General features: G+C 41.2%; 1 protein-coding gene across 2 annotated transcripts in view; it reads right to left on the reverse strand.

Annotated features, from left to right (window-relative positions):
• The window catches only part of etnk2 (ethanolamine kinase 2), a 56,545-nt gene that overhangs the window by 18,071 nt on the left and 18,394 nt on the right, over positions 1-20,080 (reverse strand). For both annotated transcript variants that reach the window (XM_052034837.1, XM_052034836.1), the window contains exons 3-4: positions 6,805-6,945; positions 6,080-6,222 (exon numbers count right to left, since the gene is read on the reverse strand). In XM_052034837.1, the coding sequence (XP_051890797.1) occupies positions 6,080-6,222; positions 6,805-6,945 (284 nt within the window). The remainder of the gene's footprint in view (positions 1-6,079; positions 6,223-6,804; positions 6,946-20,080) is intronic.

Genomic DNA, 20,080 nt, shown 5'->3' on the forward strand with positions numbered 1-20,080 from the left:
GACACTGCCTCTCTATTTGCTTTTCTCAGTCCTGTATTAGGTGCTGCCCTAATTTAAAAAGTATACAGTACAAGAGTAGAATGCAGGTCCACAAATACCTCTCAAAACTAGGGATAATAGTTACTGAAAATGACCTACATTCCAAAGCAAACGCCACATTCCAGTAGTTTATGGCCACAACCAATAATTTAATTGCATGCTTTGTTACTTAGCAACCCGCACAAAAACTGCACTACCAATGTCATTAGGCTTTGACTTGGTTTAGATTTTGATTGCTGACAGCAAAGATAAACCTTTCAAAAATATCACTCAATAATTGTTCATATCTGATATTAAGTGAAGAATCTCCTGTGGGATTGCACAGATGGTCAAAATCAAGTGCAATCTTAATGCATTTGGAGTTAGGAACCACAGTGGAGTTGGGGTGTGGGGGGAGGTTGCAAGGTGGTTCATAGTCAACCCCACACCTCATCATAAAAACTTTGCTGTCAGACACCCATGCAAATCACAGCAAAAATCTGATAAATGAATACCTTACATCAAAGTGTCTGGCTCTCACGTCAATGAAGCTTCTGGATTTTCAGCTGAGCAAATTGATTACAGCATGCGTTAGCTCAGAGAGAGAGATTATTTAATGTAACAGTGAAGAATCAGATGACTGGAGATCTGCGAATCCTGTGAGATCTCACTGTGATCTAGTGATTTCACAATAAAAACATTAGAATTATCTTCACCAACTCTGATGTCAAATGACATCTCCTGCACAGAAAGGCACATATCCAGCCAATGTTACTGGCAAGCAAAGCTGACTTAATTAACAAGTTACCCTCTGTGTCCACAGTCTGTGGTCAGATATCTGCCAGAACACAACCCAATCCAGCTCAGAATAAGAGAATTTAATGACAGTCAGACTAATAGCTTGGTTCGCAGTCTCTGGTCACAGTTTTGGCCCCTCGTCAAGAATCTCTGGGATTTCTTTTGACATTCTGACCCAGGTCAATGATCAGCCCCGACACTTCTAAATTGGTACAGTTAGTGGAATTTTCTTTTCTTAAAGTGTGTGTCAGACTATAAAGCAATTGCTCTGCTTTTTGATATAGATACAGCTTTGCACAATGAATTAGACAATGGAATGAGGAAAATGATTTAGAGACCAGTACCGTAGTTGAACAATGCTGGAGGCAATCATAATATTAATAGAAAATCAGACGCAATTCCCTCTGCATTTTAATGTCATTGTTTCTTTAAATACGTGCCACATAAATTCCAAGTTTGTTAGTTATTGAAAGACCATGGGAGCTCATCACAATATCATTACAGACTTCACCAGTGGTTGGGGCCGGGACCATGGAGGGACGAGGTGAAGAGTCCCTAAGTACAAAATCACTTAAACAATTTGAGGATTTCCAAGATTGATCAATAACTGAATGTACAGGTTTCTGTTATGTACACTGATTGAATGATTTTGTTGGCTAGCTTTGTGCCCAATTCATTTCAAAAGGCTGGTATACTTAAGGAGTTTCAAATGAAATGAAAGAACCCCAAATTCCAAAACCGAAATTTAAAATAAAAGCATACATGCATCCATGCATACACCTGATAATATTGGGATCCATCTCCATAAAAGCAACAAAGCAGATAACTAGAGTGCTCCTGAACTAGGGAAAAGGCACCTCAAAAGGTGAAAGAACAGGTGAAATAGAAAATAGTAACACGTTGCGAGGTTCAATAACCTAGAATCTAAACTATGCAGGAGCAGGCTGTTGGATTCGAGCTAAGCGAGCAGTCCCACTTTCCCTCATGCATGCAGCAATTTTCCCTTTGAAAGTTACTAATCCAGAGAACCAGACTTGTATTTGTAATCACACTTTTGATAACTTGGGATTTCCAATGCACTTTATTCCCAATGAAGTTTTTTTTTAAATACAATATAGTTGCTGTTGTATTGCAGGAATTGAGGCAGCCAAATTATTAAACTGCAGAGATCTCACTCTCTTCAGCAAAGCAAATAAACACTTTTCCTTTCCTCCCAGATCATATCTATACTGAATTCCAACATTAAATGGTGCATCCAAGCTAAATCATTTTGTTCCGTTACTAAATTAAAATGTAGAGTTTCAGGCATTAAATGAGTAGATTAATTGAAAAAATACCAACATTACATGGCACAAAATTAACTTGCCAGAGGCTTGAGCTTTATAACAGGATCTAAAAAGCAACAATGCAGTCACAAGATACATTTCCCCTACGTTATGGTTAGCGATGACTGGAATACCTTCCTGTACTTCTCAGTGACTCAGTATTAAGTCACGCAGATTATGAGAAGCCACAGTTCAAATAACCCATCTCACAGGTTAGGTGACCTTAAATGGGTAAAAAGGCAGTAAGTAAAACACTTTGTATTCATATCTACAGGACATCCCAAACACTTCCTTCTGGAAATGTTATGAAACAGGAAAAGCCTGTAGCCAATGCCCCTCAAGCAGCAATGAGTTACTGAATGAGATGACCAGAAAACCTGCTTAAGTGACTATGGAGGAGAGATAAATGTTGGCCATGATGCTGCAGCAGTATTGATGGGGTGGTGGAGAGGTGGGGTGGTGGGGTGTGGTGATATTAAGGAATCCTTTACAAAAAAAGATTGTAAATGTCTGATACAGGCCTATTGATTAGCAGTTTTTACTGTGTTACGGAAGTGTCATCCAGCATGACAAGATCAAGTGTCCATTGCATTTGAGCCATGGGCAAAGGTACTGAGCCAAAACTAATAACTAAAGAGAAGAAAGAATAGAACACTTAGTTCTGAGCCCATTTCACCACTTGGATAACAGCCCATCTGCAAGTTAACTCTAGCCATCCACCTTAATTCCATAACTCACAAAGTTCAATTTCTTACTATTTTCATTTTCAAATGATTTCTTACCCAAAGAGAGTGGACTTTAGATATTCTCTTCCTTTGAGTCAAGAATTGGTTTCCTCAAATTGCCAAGGTCACATTTTCAGGTTTTGCTGCCTCAGTGGGGACTCCTTCCCTCCTCTTTCCCCCCCTCCCCACCTACCTCAAGAGGTAAGAGCTCATCTTTGTTATTTGCTTTTGCAAGCAGCAGAGGAAGATCTATCAACAGAACACTATTTATCGAAGATGGTCAACTCCCAACTGCAGTACAACATCAAAAGTCACGCCACATAGCATACTCCATTCCTGCATATGTAACCACATTGTTTCAGCTCTCTCCACCCTTTTTAAAAACAGTTAAAAAAAAACCTATGCAAACCATCAGCTTTTACATAGAATGGTAGGTAACTATTCACATCAATAAACAGTTGTGAATATACATTCTTCACTGAACCCTTCATTTCCATTTCTAATTCCAGTGGATCATTTCGTGGGAGAGGAGTAGCTGTTAACATAGTTACAATTACACATGTATATTGGTTGCTTAAGGCTCTCCATTTTAGCGTCCATCCTTCCACTCCATCTTGTTTCAGGAGTCCCACTGATCGATAGTGCAGACACTCAGCCTTTCTCCTTTCCTGCTCTCTCTCCAAGACATTTCCACTGACTTTTCCTTCTGGAATGTCCAAGGCTTAGTTCTGCCATGACTATTTTCAGCCTGTCTAGCCACACTCCAGCAATTGCGTACCAGGCCAATATTAAATCCAAACCTGCTGTCAAATACCTCATGGTGTTCCTCAGTGCTTTTGAACTGCTTCTGCGTTGTTCTCTCAAAGCATCCAACACAGTCTGTGCTTGATTCAGACCATTTAGCAATTCCAAATAAGTGTTGGAAACAGAGCTTTTCCCCCAGAACTTCTCCATCAGTTCTTGTACATACTGGATTCTATGCATACCAGTTCACTACTGCATTTTGGGTTTGATCTTTTGCTTCTCCCTGTCGTCCCCAAAAACTTACAAACTCACTTTCCCATGCTGTTCAAGTTGATTATAGACTAAGCATATAGATTAGCAGCAGTGGTGCAGCTGGTAGGGCTGCTGCCTCACAGCGCCAGAGATCAGAGTTCAATTCTAACCTCGGGTGCTGTTTGCATGGAGTTTGCACATTCTCCTTGTGACTGCATGGGATTCCCCCTCCCCCATTTCCAAAAGTCATGTAGGTTGGTAGGTTAATTGGCGACTGTAAATTGCCCCTAACGTAGGTGGTGGGGGGAGGGGGGGTGGGGTTGACAAGAATGTGGGGAGAATAGAAATGGGATTAATGTAGCATTAGTGTAAATAGTTGGGCAATGGTCGGCACAGACTCAGTGGGCCACAAAAGGCCTGTTTCTGTGCTGTATCACTATGATAATTCCTCTGAACAGTTTTCCATTGAGGTTTGAGAACAGCCTTTTCCACAAGCAAATTGGGTAAACTCAGAAGACTGTTTTAAATCTACCCTAATTGTCACAACCTGTAGCAGTCAATTATGTGCCATCACACATAAATGGCCAAATGTCTCATTCCCAGCTCACTGCTGCAGGAGTACATCACAGTGGCCCCCATGAAGTGCACCATCTTGGTGAGGTCTCCTGCCTTTTGTCCTTACGACTTGCAGCCTTTCCACTTTTTGCCCTCATGTGACTCAATCATTTCTCAGCACACCTACTTGATCCGGGAGCAGAGAAAAATGGCCATTACTATTTCTGTGGGCTTGTTTGCCCCTTATGCCTCAGAAGTTTATGGCCAGAGTAAAATTGTTTCACATTTACCACCACCATCTCTGTTGGCTTCCTCAAACATTAAGTCAAGAAGCCCATCATTCAGGAGAAAGCAAGCTATTTTGTTGGCGCCCCATCCATTGACCCAGATTATTTAGTCCCTTCACTACCAATGCACTGTGGCTGCAGTATGTACTTTTCTACAAACTGCAGTGCAACAACTTGCCAAAACTTCAACAGCACTTTGTGAACTCAACCCCCAAGACAGACAAGGGCGACAGGCACAGAGGACCCCCACCATCCGCAGGTTCCTCTCCAAGTTACACGCAACTCTAACACGGAAATAGATCACTGCTCCTTGACCATTAACAGGTCAGTATCCTGAAATTCTCTCCCTCAGTGCACAGCTGTCACACAGACTGCAATGGTTTTAAGCAACAGCTTACGATCACTTTCTCAAACACAGATGATTATTAAATGCTGGTCTTGCCTTTGCTGCCCATATCCCTACGCAGCTCCTGCCTTTAATTCACAGCTTCACCTTCAGTCCACCCCAACGATATTGCTATGCCCAGCATTACTCTTGTACTACAAACTTAATTTAGCAGGTCATTCCCAATCAATCACAGCACAACCATAAAAATCTAATAAATATCACTGTACAACTGCAATGTTCTCACCGGTGATATGTTAGGATTTTCAGATGGGGAACAAATTTATAGCACGTGCCTGCTCAATGCAAGGCTATTTAATCACAACACATCAACAGATCAGATGACTGGAGGGTGATAAAACCCAGGAGTGCAAGACATAATGTGTGCTAAAAGAATAAAACCTAGGCAGTACAAAGCTAATAGTGTGCTAGGGTGCAGCTGCCTATGAGGCATTTATCAGATTAAAAATGGTTCAAGTGGGGGGGGGAAAAAAAACTTAGGGCATTATATAGCAAGTAGGATCAAATAAATCCATGATGTGATGCTGTCAACAATTAAATCAGATATTTAGTGACAACATGAGAGGCTGGAGTACATCCAGTCAGATCTCACTGCGATTTGGCACTCTCATTATTAATTCACACAAGTAGAATTATAAATATCTTCACAGGCTCTGATGTCAAATGCACAGAAAAGACACACAAATCCAGCTAACATTATTCACAAGCTGACCCAATTAAGAAATTACCCATTGTGCACAAGCCTGTGGTTGGATATCTGCCCAATTCAGAAGAGAAACAGATGAATGACTCAGTCTCTGATCACATCTTCAAGAATCACTGGGATTTCTGATAGCAATTTTCTTTAGGTCTGACACTTCTAAACTGACATGGCTGGTGGAATGTTTTTACATAAAGGCTTACCAGAAACTCAATGCAAATGTTTTGAGACAGCTGGCCTGCTTCTTTGCTTTGTAACATGGGTCTCACCTTCCTTTTCATTGTAGATGATATTCTTGCAAAGGAGATCATTATGGCAAAGTACTGTGGGAGAGTTCAGCTCTGACAGGTACTGTTTCATCCATGCCATTTCCCTCTCTAGTGTCTGCAAAGGCGGCACTTCCTTCTGAATCCTGAAGCAAAGTAAAATCCAGTTTAGGTTTCATTTCCGTATTTTCTTGATACTTAATTACTGGATATTTAATCACAAATTCAAATGCCAAAGCTGCCTGGTGGGATTAAAGCACGTTTCTCAGAATCAAGAGTCCAGGCTTGCCACCAAGTGGCTATACCCACAACAGCAAAAGCTTGCCACTCTAACTATACACTGTTTAACTTGTTAACTAGTTTAGCTTATTGTCATATACTACTGGTGTGCAATGAAATTCCTTGCTCACATGAAGCTCAGAGTAAACATTATATATGACAATAATAAATACAACAACGAGCATAAAACAGCAGAATGGTGCTAAGATTATACTACAATCTGAAGTAGTGCTAAAGGAATAACCGAGAGGTAGAATTCAGAGTCCGAGAATGTGGTAGCACCACCAAGAAGTAGATTGGTTTAACTCCTTTTCAGCTGTACAAATTGTTCCCACTATGGAATTATACAAGTCATTATATCACCAGGTAAAAGGTCTCATATTGTATGCAGTAAATGGATCTTCAGCAGTCCAGTTGATTTGGATAAACTATTATGGTTGACTACATACCTGGTATTTTTGGCTTCTGGTGTGAACTCAGTGGAGACAAGAGCCATGTACTTGCGCATTTTCACCCAGAGGTTGGGTTTAGGAATACAACCATTGTGGGCATGAATAGAATGAATCCTTGCCAGTTCTGTCGCTATGAGCCTGCAAAGAGGTGTGAAGCACACATGTTATTCAAATAATCTATCCCAAAAATAGTTTAAGAAAGGCATTCCCATTTATCAAGGTGTCGGTGAATCTGGTTTAGAAACATGAGAAGGCCTTTAGACCCTCACAACCGTTCTGCCATTCGATGACATCATCATCTGTGAACTAACTCCATATACCTACCTTTGGTTAACAGAAATCCATCAATCTCAAATTTAAACTGACAACATCCCTGCCCTAAACTGTAGAAAGGATTTAAACTGAGAAAAAGAGGAAAAACTAAGCTCTGATGAAGGGTCTGTGAGCTGAAACGTTCACAGATGCTGCCCGACTTACTGAATGTTTCCAGCATCTGCAATTTTTTTTAATATATATCTATATACATATATATTTTGCTTAATTATTCAAAGCTCTGATTAAATGTTGCATAACTTCTATTCTAGAGCTCGAGACATAAAAGCCAGAATTCCATTAAGCCATTAAAGCAGATATAATCACAAATCCCTTTCCACTGCCACACCCATCTCTCCTCATCCCACGCCACTTCAACCTCTCCCCATTTGCTCTTTCCACGCAAGTTCTTTGGATTTCCACTGTTTCTAGCTTTTCACCATGTTGTATTTTCTTCTATCGTTATATTCAAATTGGATGGTCTTGCATTTGCCATAACTTTAGCAAACTAAAGCCATTCTCTACTTTAATTTCTTTATAATGCTATGCTTCCATCTACACTGCTTATGATGCATCCCCTCTTTGCTTCATCAAGATACTACTTTTTATCCCATCTGAGTCATTAATAATGCATTGAATCACAAGGCCCTGACAAGGATTTTAATTAGATCTCACTTGTTTGGATCAGAGAAGCTTCCCATCTCCTGCTGCTCAGCCCATTTCCATCCAGGTCAAAAATCTGTGCTCAATGTCATGAGCTCAGACAAAAAGACATTAACGAATAGTTTCATCAAATGCCTTCACGAAGTACGCAAAAGGAAATGCAAAGAATTCCCATCCACTACTTTTAGTCACCTCTTTAAAAATAAAATATTTGCCAGGCATGACCTCCCTCTTTTTCAAATTCATGCTGCCTCTCTTGAGCAATTTGAAAATTGTCAGCTGATCAGTCATTAATATCTAGTAATGTCCCTGACAACAGGAGTTAAACTAACAGGTCTATAGTTCTCTAGAGCAACACACAAAGTGCTGGAGGAACTCAGGAGGTCAGGCAGCATCTATGGAGGGAAATAAACAGCCGACGTTTCAGGTCGAGACCCTTGTGTCCCGATGAAGGGTCTCAACCCGAAACGTTGACTCTTCATTTCCCTCCGTAGATGCTGCCTGACCTGCTGAGTTCCTCCAGCACTTTGTGCTTGCTGCTCCAGATTCCAGCATCTGCAGAATCTCTTGTCTCTATAATTCTGACTTTTTTTCCCTCACTTTTCTTAAATGGAGTGACATGCACAATTTTCCAATCTAATAGAATGGTTCCAAATCCAAAAGGATATTGAATGATTTAGGGCACCGCAATGTTGTCACCTATTTTATTAAAACTCTGGGATGGCTATAGAGCGAGAGCAAGTGGCTCCAAGAGCAATGGAAACAACCAATCTTAATTTTCAAAAGACAATTGGAATATAATTTGTATGGCTACAGGAAAGCGAAAAAGGGAATGGGACTGAGCATGAAAAAAAAAGAAATAAAGCAGATGCTGGAAATATGAAATAAAAACTCAGCAGGTCAGGCAACATCTGCAATTAATATTTCAGGCTGAAGACCCCTTTTGTCAGAACTGGGGGGGGGGAAAAAAGTTACCTTTTAAGTTCCAGAGAGTGTGGATAGATGGGTTAAAGGGAACATCTCTGACAGAGTGAGGCCTGAGCTGCCATGGTGACAAGCTGTTGAAGAATTTATCTGGTTGATAGGTTAAATGTGGGTATTTAAGAGAGATCACAAAAGGTTACTTGAAAGCTGAGAAATGCAGAACTGACCAGTTCTGATAGAAACAAAGAATGTGAATTACCTGAAGTCACTGAGTTTGATATGGAGTCCAGAAGATTGCAAGGTGCTTAGAATGAAGATTTGATGCTGTTAAAGTCTGTATCAGGCATCATTACAACAGTGCAGGAGGCCACAGACAGATACGTCAGTGTGGGAGTGGAAAGGAGAATTCAAGTGGCAAGCAAATGTAGCTCAGGGTCACCCACGTGTTCCATAAAGAGGTCACCCAATCTGCATTCAGTTTCTCCAATTTACAGGAGATAGTATCTTTATCCTATTATTCGTCCCCACCCTCTCTGCAACTTAAAATTAACTTGTTTACTCTCACACCAAGGCTCTTCTGCTTGAACTATTAATTCACAAACGCTGTCAGTCCTGCTGAGTGTTGTTTTATTAATTGCACTAACCAAATTGCTTTACAAAGAGATAAAACAGACAATGAGCTAAATGGCCACCTTTTATGCCACAACATGGCTATGAACTAGTCTGCTGATTTGTCACTTGAGTGCCAGTACTTTCTTCACTGTTGTTACTTCAATTAAATGAATTTTGATGTCAATGACTAATGTAGCATTACTGAAGTACAAGCAAGTTATCTTCCTGCTCATCTCAAAGAATCATAGGCAGGGACTAATCAGAGACAGCCAATGCGGCTTTGTCAAGGGCAGATCCTGTCTGATCAACTTAATCGCATTCTTGAAGAGGTAACGAAGTACATCAGTGAGGGTGGGGCAGTAGATGTGATTTACATGGACTTTAGCCAGGCTTTTGACAAGGTCCCACATGGGAGACTGGTCCAAAAGGTTAGGGCTCATGGGATACAGACCAAATTGGCAAACTGGATCCAAAATTGACTTGGCAATAGGAGACAGAGGGTGATAGTAGAGGGTTGTTTTTGCAATTGGATGCCTGTGACTAATGGTGTCAAGCAAGGATCAGTGCTGGGATGCTTGAGGTTTGTAATACAAGGTGAATGGCTTGCATGTGGATGTGGGAGGCATGATCAGCAAGTCTGCAGATGATGCAAAGACTGGTGGAGTTGTTGATAGTGTGGAAGGTAGTCTTAGGATGCAGAGAGATAGAGGTGCTGGTGAAATGAGCTGAAAAATGTCAGATGGAGTTTAATCAGACAAATCTGAGGGGACACACTTTGGGGGTACAAAGGAGGCTAGGATATACACCATGAATGGTCTGGTCTATTGAGGAACAGAGGGACCTTGAAGTCAGAAGTCCATGTAGATCTGTGAAGGTGGCAACACAGGTAGATAATGTGATGAAGGCGGCTTATGGGATACTGGCTTTCATTTGTTGGGCACTGAATACCAAAGTAAGAGGATTACGTTCCAACTTTATAAAACCTTGGTCAGACCTCAGATTCAGTATTGCATGCCGTTCTAGTGACCAGGCCTATATGAAGGATTTGATAGCACTGGAAAGGGTGCAGAGAAGATTCATCAGGATGTTGCTGGAGATTGAGCAGTTTAGTTATGAGGAGAGACTTGAGAAGCTAGGTCTGTTCTCCCTGGAGCACAGAAGGTTAAGAGGAAACATGATTGAGGTATATAGAGTTACGAGGGGTGTAGTTAGGCTAGACTGCAAGGAACTTTTCCCCATATCAGAGGTAGATGCAATTAAAGGCTATAGACTCAGGGAAGGGGGGGGTGGAAAAAAGGAGATTCAGGGAAGGGGATCCTTCTTCACCCAGAGAATGCAAGTATCTGGAGAGCACCGTCTGAGAGAATTGTTGCAGTGGGTCACTGACAGCATTTAAGAAGTGTCTAGATGAGCACTTGAATCATTTAGGCGTAGAAGACAATGGACCAAGTGTGGGAGATGGGATGAATATGGAAGGGTGCACACAGGTTCATCTGAACAGGTTGGGTTGAATGGCCTATTTCCATGCTGCATGATTCTTTGCCTTATGACTCTATAAATAGTGATGCCAAGTAATTATTCAACATATCCATCATTTCTTTACATACATTTGCAAATTCCATCAGTTCTCAGGGTGTCCATATTATTTTGGATCTTTTTAAAAAGACTGATTTTTTGAAATTTCTTAATTGCTTCTTTTTAATTCTCCCTTTTGTTCTTACTATTTTGTCACTTGCAGCTTTCTGACAGCTGTTATTATGACGAATGAGCCTCTTTTCAACCAGAGCAAAATGTTCCATTTCATTTTGTGTGCAGGATTCATAAACCCAGAACATCCCAAACACTTTGTGGATGATGTAGGTCTGAAGTGTTACAATTTGTAAGCAAGTTCCCAAAACAATGAGGGAAAAGAGACCAAGAAGCATTTTGACTGGACAACTCAAAAGATGAAGAGTACTCCACACAGTATGGACAGGTGCATACTGAAGGAGGAGGGAAGCACAGGGGGCAGTCGTGATTGCCAAAAATGAAGCAAAATAAACCTAAAAGTGGCTCATCATTGCCAAAGTGAGAGCATGAAGGGCAAGGAGGGCCCAGCAAACAACCCTAAATCCTTAAAATTTATACAACCTGGAACAGTACATTATAGGAACAGACCTGTCACTCCACAAATGTCTGCATTGACCATGATGCCAAATTAAATGAATCCCATCTGTCTGCACTTGATCCACATGCCTCCATATTCATGTGCCTGTCCAAATGCATATATTGTGTCCGTTTCCATCACCACTCCTGGCAGTACATTCCAAGCACCTACCACTGTTTAAAAAAAATACTTGCCCACACATCTCCTTTAAACTTTCCCTCTCTCACCTTAAAGCTATGCCCTCTAGCATTTGATACTTCTATTCCGGGAAAGAGAGAGATCATCTAACCCATCTATGCACCTCAATTTTATAAAGTTCTCAGACCTCCGCTCAGCCCCTGATGGTCCAGAGAAAACAATCCAAGTTTGTTCAATGTCTCCTTATAGCGAATACTCCCTAATCCAAGCAGTATCCTGGTGAACCTCTTCTGCACCCTCTCCAAAGCTGCCACATCCTTCCTGTAATGAACATGCATTCACATTCTCCTCAGAGCTGGAAAACAAGGAGTATTTGTGTCCCTCCTCAAGTTGCCAAATTTCAATTTCTGCACACACCCCTGCCATTGCATTGCAGGAATAAGACCATGTATGATTTAATGTCATGAAGCCTGGAAGAGTATTGTATAACCAGCTCACAAACAAATGAAAATGTTATTCAATGGAAGAGAACATTCCTGTTATTAGCAATAAGAGATGAAAATGGAAAAATAGCATTGCAATTTACTTAAACCTATTTGGAAAGATAGGAAGTGAGATGCAAATCCATAGAGAACAGAGTCAAGGCATTTCCAAAACTACAAGCCAACACCACCAGGAAGGTGTTGTTCAAAAATGCCACTGAAGAGCAATATGGCAAGTGCTGTGGAGGTGGTATGGAATTGGATATGATTGAATATTTTCACAGATTAAATATCAAGTGGCAGCATTGAGTTCAGAAAGGGTGGGGGGTGCAGTACACATGCTCCTGTTTACATCAACAGCACTGAGTTTGAGAGCTTCAAGTTCCTAGAAGTGACCATCACCAACAGCCTGCCCTGGTCCAACCATATAGATGCCATGGGCATGAAAGCACACCACTACCTCTACTTCCTCAGGAGGCTACAGAAATTCAGCATGTCCCCTTTGGCCCTTACCAATTTTTATAGATGTGCCACAGAAAGCATCCTATCTGGATGCATCACGGCTTGCTATGGCAACTGCTCTGCCCAAGACCGTAAGAAACTGCAGGGAGTTGTGGACACAGCCCAGCACATTACGGAAACCAGCCTCCCCTCCACAGATTCTGTCTACACTTCTCACTGCCTCAGTAAAGCAACCACATAATCAAAGACCCCACCCACCCCAGTTATTCTCTCTTCTCCCTGCTCCCCCCCCCACCCCCAATCTGGCAGAAGATACAAGAGCCTGAAAACATGTACCACCAGGGTCAAGAACAGTTTCTATCCCACTGGTACAAGACTATTGCACCGTCCCCTTGTATGATAAGATGGACTCTTGACCTCACAATGTACCTCATCATCTGCCTACTTTCTTTGTAACTATTTATTCTGCATTCTGTTATTGCTTTTCCCTTGTACGACCTCAATGCACCAATGTGATGAAATGATCAGTAAGGAAGGCATGCAAAACAGAAGTTTTTCCACTGCACCTCGGTACACGTGACAATAATAAACCAATTTCCAAATCATGGGTTGGTCATTCACAACTCCAGACAAAAATCAAAAGGCACGAATTGAAAATCAAGTGATCAGAAAAAGTATTTTAAACAAATAGGTGACACCTAACATACCATAGGTTTATTGACATCCAAATGATCCTTTATTCTGTTGTAACAGATTTGGAAAAGTGTTTATTCACTGCAAATGTTTCCTGCTAAACCACACATCCCCAATTGCCCAGAAGAAAGTGACAAAGGGCTCTCTCCTTGGATTGCTGCCATCCAAGTGGTGGAGGTACTGATGTGGAATGCTGCAGGATTTTGTGCTCAAGATGTTGACAAACAGCAACAGACATCCCCAGTTAAGTACTCAGTTGTTATACATCTTAATGTTAGCAAGATATTTGAATGACAGGCTAGCACCATTCACAGCCATTAGTACTCCCAAAGCACTACACGTTGTTGTGTAGGAAAGCAATTTGACAGCAGGCAGTGCGATACTGACCTGATAATCTGTTTTACATTACATTGATTGAAGGATCACAACATCAAGGGTAACTCCAGCCGTTTTCAAAATAATGGGAAGGGATTTAAGGTCTCATGGGAAAGGTAGGACCTTCAGCAATGCAATAATGGATCAGCATTCCATTACATGGATGCACTAGAATTTCCACACATTTCCAGAGTAGAAGTTAAACCTGCAACTTCTGAGGTGGCAAGATTGCCCAAATAAACCATGGCTGAGACTAACAAGATCTGCGTCAATTTATTTAATTGTCATTTACCAAGTATAATGATCAGTGGCATCTGGCTTGTTGCACCGCACATGCTCTGCCTGGGAAAAACTTTGCATTTATTGGTGCCATCCACATTCTCAGGACCAGTGTATTTACAGCTAATGAATCACTTCTGAAGTGTTGTTTAGAAGATAAAGCCAGCAAGGATTTCAGGCCCTACAAAGAGCCTGTTAGTCTGCTTTGCTGAGGAGGGCTCATGGATAAATGGAATCTTTTGGCTGTTATTTGTCTTTTTCAAATAATGTAATGGATGCAGTGTGTTCACCAAAAACAGGCTGATGGGGTTTCAATTTAATACTTCTCACTTAAAGGGCACAGTTCTAGCTCTACTATATTCCTTAGCACTGTGCTGAAGTGTCAGACTAAATTATGAACTCAAGTCCCTGAGTGGCAGCAAAAAGTCAGCACTTTAGTTTCAGAGATGAGTTTGCTACCTATTGGGTCAAACTGAAATGAGTACAAGGGAGCCAAAAGATTAACAGCTGAACAAAATATAAAATAAAAGCACCTCTATGGTCTAATTATTAAAAACAACCAACAAAAACCACACAGGGTGTGAGGAAGAGTGAAGGGGTTTTCTTGAACACCGTAAGCTGTAATTTGAAGTGTTTTACTGCGAAAAAAAAGTGATTCAACAATAACTTCAAAAGGGATCTGGACAGATTTGAAAGGGAAAATTCTGCAAGGTTAATGAAGAAAAACAGAGAGCCAATATGGTGCTCTTTCAGACAGCCACCTCAAGCACAAATGGGCTCAACAGCAACCTCCATTGCCATAGAATATTTCATCCTATAAAGTAAATGGCTCCCAGCTATTAAATACACAGAATGGACCAAGGCCGTTGGTAATTTATTGAAGCTGACAGTGCAGTGCAAGTGACAGCAAGAGAAAGTAATTCAAGAGGAAGAAAAACATAGGTGTTAGTGATTCTGTTCTCAGTACCAGAAAGCTAAAACCCATCAGATTTGAATATTCATTATTAGCAACAAAATAGGGAAACTAAACAGATGTTTGTCTGAAGATAGCTGAACTCTGAAGCAAGGCTCAAGAGCTTGGAATTACTCAGTCTGAAGAGGAGATCTCTTGCAAGCTTCCAAAATTCCTTGTTAGTCTGAGCCAAAATTAAACAGAAGGGACAATGACAAGCCCCAGAAACAAAGGATACAAAAGCTTGAGGAGGAAGGTATGTTGACAGTTTATGTTCAGTTGCTCTAACCAGAGGACAGGGAATGCAAGAAACAGTCTGCCCAGGTAAGTGGTTGTAGGAAAAGGTTTAAAAAAAATGGATAAGTATACAAGATTTTAGTCAGGTGGATCCCAGAATCATTAGCCATACTATGCCTTCCTGTGAATATAAGATCAAAGAAATGACATGGATACTTTGAATGATAAAGGTGCCCCAATCCACAGAAAGCCACCATTCAAGCATTAGCCAAAGAATTCCTGTCTTTCTGGGGTACCCTTGACAGCATCCTATAATGATCAAACCTTTATGCTGTGACTACGGTCTGGACAGTCTAGCCTGTCAATCCTACTCAGAGTGTACACCCAAATGAAGTCACCTCAATTATGGCGAGGATAGGCTGATTCTCAATTCAATCTTCTCATCCCAAGAATCAATCTAGTGAAGCTACATTGCACCATCTAATACATTCATTTCACACGCAGACCAAAACCTCACACAGTACTGAGTCTGGTCACACCATTGACCTGTATAAATTGTGTCAGAACTTCTTTAACTTTGCATTCCAATCTCCTGGCAATGAAAAGCTAACATGTTATTTGCCTTTCAAATTGCTCATTTTATCTGCATGGTGAACATTGACACAAAAGCCCAAGAAATACATTACTACTGGAAATCTTTTTTTCTGACAGTCTTTCAGCAAAGCGGGTAATGTGGAGTTGGGGGTTACAATCAGGTTAGCACGATCTTATTAACTACTTCCACAATTAATTTGTATGTTCATATGCTTCTTCAGCCTGGAGAGCTAGTAACCAGGAGGTCAGGATGGTATGGGATGGGGTTAGTTTTGGATTGAGTTCTGGAAGAATTTTTCACTTGAGTACTAAGACTCGGAATTCTAAGAGGAAAATCTGTCTATTTATTTTCACACACCAAGGAAATCAAGGAGTTCAGGGATAAGATAGGAAAAGAACCAAGGCAATGGGGTTGGCCATAATTGTACTGAGAAGGCAGAGCAAGCTCAAGGAACCTTGCCATTTTTTGTTTAACAGTAACAAATTTGAGATATCAAATCAATAATTATTTAAAATACCTAAAGAACAATTTCAAAAAGTTAAAAAAAAAGTTCATTTTTCCAAATAAAAAGTGAAATGAATAGAGGTATTTTGCACAAACCCAGAGCATGGTAATAAGCTAGGGTGAAGCAGCAAAGAACCCAGCCAAGGGAACATCTACAGTCAATAATTAAGGAACCAACTACTATATGATCCAGCGAAGAAGTTCAGCTGAAGGATTCATGCCAGAACCAACTTTACAAACTCAGCAGGTGAAAAAACTATACCAGAAAAAAAGAGACAAATTAAAATGGAGTGCTCAAATATTTTAATTCTCAAACCCGAAGTTCACACTCCTTGCTGTAAATCAATACACTCCCAGGTAATGGGTCACTTATTTATTTTAAGGAGCCAGTTTCAGCTGTCAGAGTTTCTTTGGACTTGGGGAATCCAGCAGTTAAAGACAAGCAAGGTCTACTGCATTGAACAGATGATTTTCTTTCTAATACTGGGCATAGTCTGAGTGGAACAGGAATGCGTCTCAAACTACAGCATCAAACCAACCCATTTTTCTTCCTGTGCCCTTACTCTCCAAATCTACAATACGAGATGAATTCTTTCCCTTCCACACCCTTAGAATTGACAACCACCCCATACCCAGCCCCATCTCCCAGCATTCACCGACACCAACCGCACCGCCATGCCCCCCAACTCTCCACTCAACCCCCACTCTTTCTGACCATGCACCTGTCTATTACAATCCATCTTCAAATCCTCCAAGCCACATTGTACTCACTCTCCCCCTCACAATCTCTACTCCGAACAGCAAGAAACCTACCTTCAAGGGCTGTGGCCTCTGCTGGAGCGTTCCCCGCCCGACAGGGGGCCAAGCCTGTCACAATCAGGCTGGCTTCCGGACGGGGAACCTGTTAAAATAAATAAACACGCATGCTGTGGACACCTGTTGAACAAACAGCCATTAAAACTGTACAGTGATGCCGCACAGTATTCTGGGAAACCTGGAAATATCAGAAATCCACCCACACCTTGGAAACCCCACCCACGTTAATGCCAGAGCCATTGGGTCTGCCAACACTGTCACACCTGGAGGAATACATTGTTTTATTAACACTTCCCCAGATCCTGCTCCCAGATAAGTTAATTGACTCCTGCTGTTCAAAAGACCCCCATTCCAAAAATAAAACCTATTAACTTGGAATTTCATAGGTTGCAGAAAGCAGAGGAAAACCTTATTTCTCCCCCTGAACTTTAACTCAAGTCTGCTGCTGACTTCAAAGCTTTCGAACCTTACAATTGCAAAGGAGTGGGGCAAAAACCTCAATGTTTGCTTGTACCTTACCAATCATGCCAGCTTACAGCAAAGTGGGGATTGCCATTTGGCCTTCAACACTACAACCAATTCACCAGAAACTCCCCAAGGTCTTCACACATGGAAACAGCTGGAGCAACCAAGCATTTGTCAAAATATAACCCAAACTGGTAAATTTTTTTTTGAAAAGAGTATCTTAAAAAGACTAAAGTGTTAGGGACAAGTGGTAAATGATGCTATAAAATAATTTCCTACAGATAGGATTGTGCATTTAGGGATGTAATTGCCAAGTTTTCTTGATCTCAATACTTTTAAGACATGTGATTTGACAATGTTAGATCCCACAGATTCAACACCCTCTCAAAACTCCACCCCAGCTTCAGAATTTTATTAATTCAGTGTGTGACAGTCGCTGTGAAGCCTTCCTACTGTGCAGTGACATGGCCGGAACTGAAACCATTATTGGAATTGCTGCTTGATTGCTTGCCAGAATGACAACAATCAACAATACAAAGCACTGTGGGAAAGCAGGCTTTCAAACCCTGCCGTGCAGCCCATTCACATACAGTGTTCACGAGATACAGCCAAGGATTACTATTTGTTTCCAGGGATCAGAGATCTTAGCTGATATGGCCCACTGTAAATCTCAAACAATAATTCAATCTGTTAAAAGGAAACTCAATTAGAGGTTAAAAGTCATGGCACCTAGTTATAGAAATATTAGAGATGAGGAAAGAAACCAATTGAACAGGGCAATTAGAGGCAGGAGATTGTGACAAAACCTCTGGGAACATGTCCAATGAGAACTTGCAACCCTTCTAAATGAATGTGAAAGGCAGCTAAAATGAAGAAATGAAAACCCTTGAGGACACCACCTCACCAGGATAGACCAGTGAACTGTTGAGCGTACCTAAAGGAATGCATTTCCCTTCCCAGAGGAGAATGTTCCGACATCATGACCCAGGAGGGAGTGAGCAATAGTTTAGAGACTTCAGTTTATCTAAAAATGTGGCCATTTTCTTAGCAGGTTACTGTGCCCTGGAGAGGGCCTTTACTAGTGGTAGTCTTGTAATAAGGATGGTTCTGCCTTTTGAAGAATTCTCTCCCTGAACTTCATTTCTCCTCTTCCTTGCTTTATTTGAAGCAGGGACTCAAGTTTGGCCTAATTGCTTAAGGAGTCAATGGCTGACAAGTACAAGGAACATTTTACTTCTGAGAAATGCTTTCAGAAGATGATTGGAACAAATCTCCAAAAAAAAAAGCTAGATTTTGTTCAAGTTCAATTTGCAATCTCAGTTTTCCAGTGCTAAACAAATTGAAATACTCACAATATCTAGGGCCTAATTGATAACTCGTAATATTTCTTAATAACTAATGATGTCTTGCACTTCCATTAACAACAGGGTGGTGCAGAAGTTAGTGCTATCTCACAGCTCCAGGGACCAAACATTGATACTGAGCTCCAAGTGCTGTCTGTGGTGAGTGTGCATATCCTCTCCATGGTGGCCATTTGATGGTTCAGTTTCCTGTCACATCCCAAAAACATATTACTAGGTTAATGGCATAAAATAAAATCAATAGGAAGTTAATGGCTGTGTGAGAAAGAGAACAAGTTGCAGGGTTACAGGGAGGGGGAAATGGGATTGCTCCCAAGAACTGGATTGGACCCACTGAGCCAAATGCCTTGCATTGTAGGAATAAAAATAAAATTGGCTACAGAAGAGGAGCCACACAAAGTCAAATAGAGCATGCAAGATATTCATTCAAACAAATGAAGCTCTCATTCATGCAAGCCAAAACATTGCAAAGTCTAGACCCAAACTATGTAAATTTCTGGGAGAATGGGAACAGGTAGCGATAAAGCTTTGGTTTGTTAATAAGCAACCAAGTCAGGAAATCAGTCACATGTGCTATTCGGTAATTTCTCAACATGACTAACTGGACTAAGCAGCTGGTGATAACCAAGTGCAATTGATTGTTTTGTACTTGGGTGCAGTGCACTTGGGCACCCGACACATCATTAACCATCTAGGGTAAAGTCCTGCAGTGTGAAACCAGATAGCCATCAAAAACCTCATGTAGAAATGGAGGCTTAGGAGAATAGTCATATATTTGGTAATCTAATATCCCAAACAAATTAGTTCTTCGGGCCTCCAGGAAGTCGTTGGCACCTGGCCAGCCATGCTGGTTCATTGGTGGAACCTGGATGGGTTGACTGAAACACTTCCCAACTTACTCCCATTAATCCTGCAAGCCAACAATCCAAACGGGTATGTGGGACTTCACTGGTCAAGCAGCAAGAGGCTCGCTGGTCTCATGTTGGCTAGGCAATCCCCAGAAGTGCTCTTTAGCTCCAGAGCACATTGGGGGAGACTCCACAATCAGGACAACAAATGCATTCATTACTAATGCAAAACAAATCCAGGCATAATCTTTAATACAGAGTGGGAAATTAGACAAGAGTTGTGCTCATACCATGCGAGCAGTGATGTGGTAGAGATACAGAAAAGCAGGGAGCATGGAAAATGCAAGCTTCTCAAGCTGGAAATATCTGATGTGCTGCCCCTGGATTTCAATGCCATGGCCTGCTATTA

This window comes from Pristis pectinata, chromosome 20 (genome assembly GCF_009764475.1).
Source record: "Pristis pectinata isolate sPriPec2 chromosome 20, sPriPec2.1.pri, whole genome shotgun sequence".
Lineage (NCBI taxonomy): Eukaryota > Metazoa > Chordata > Chondrichthyes > Rhinopristiformes > Pristidae > Pristis > Pristis pectinata.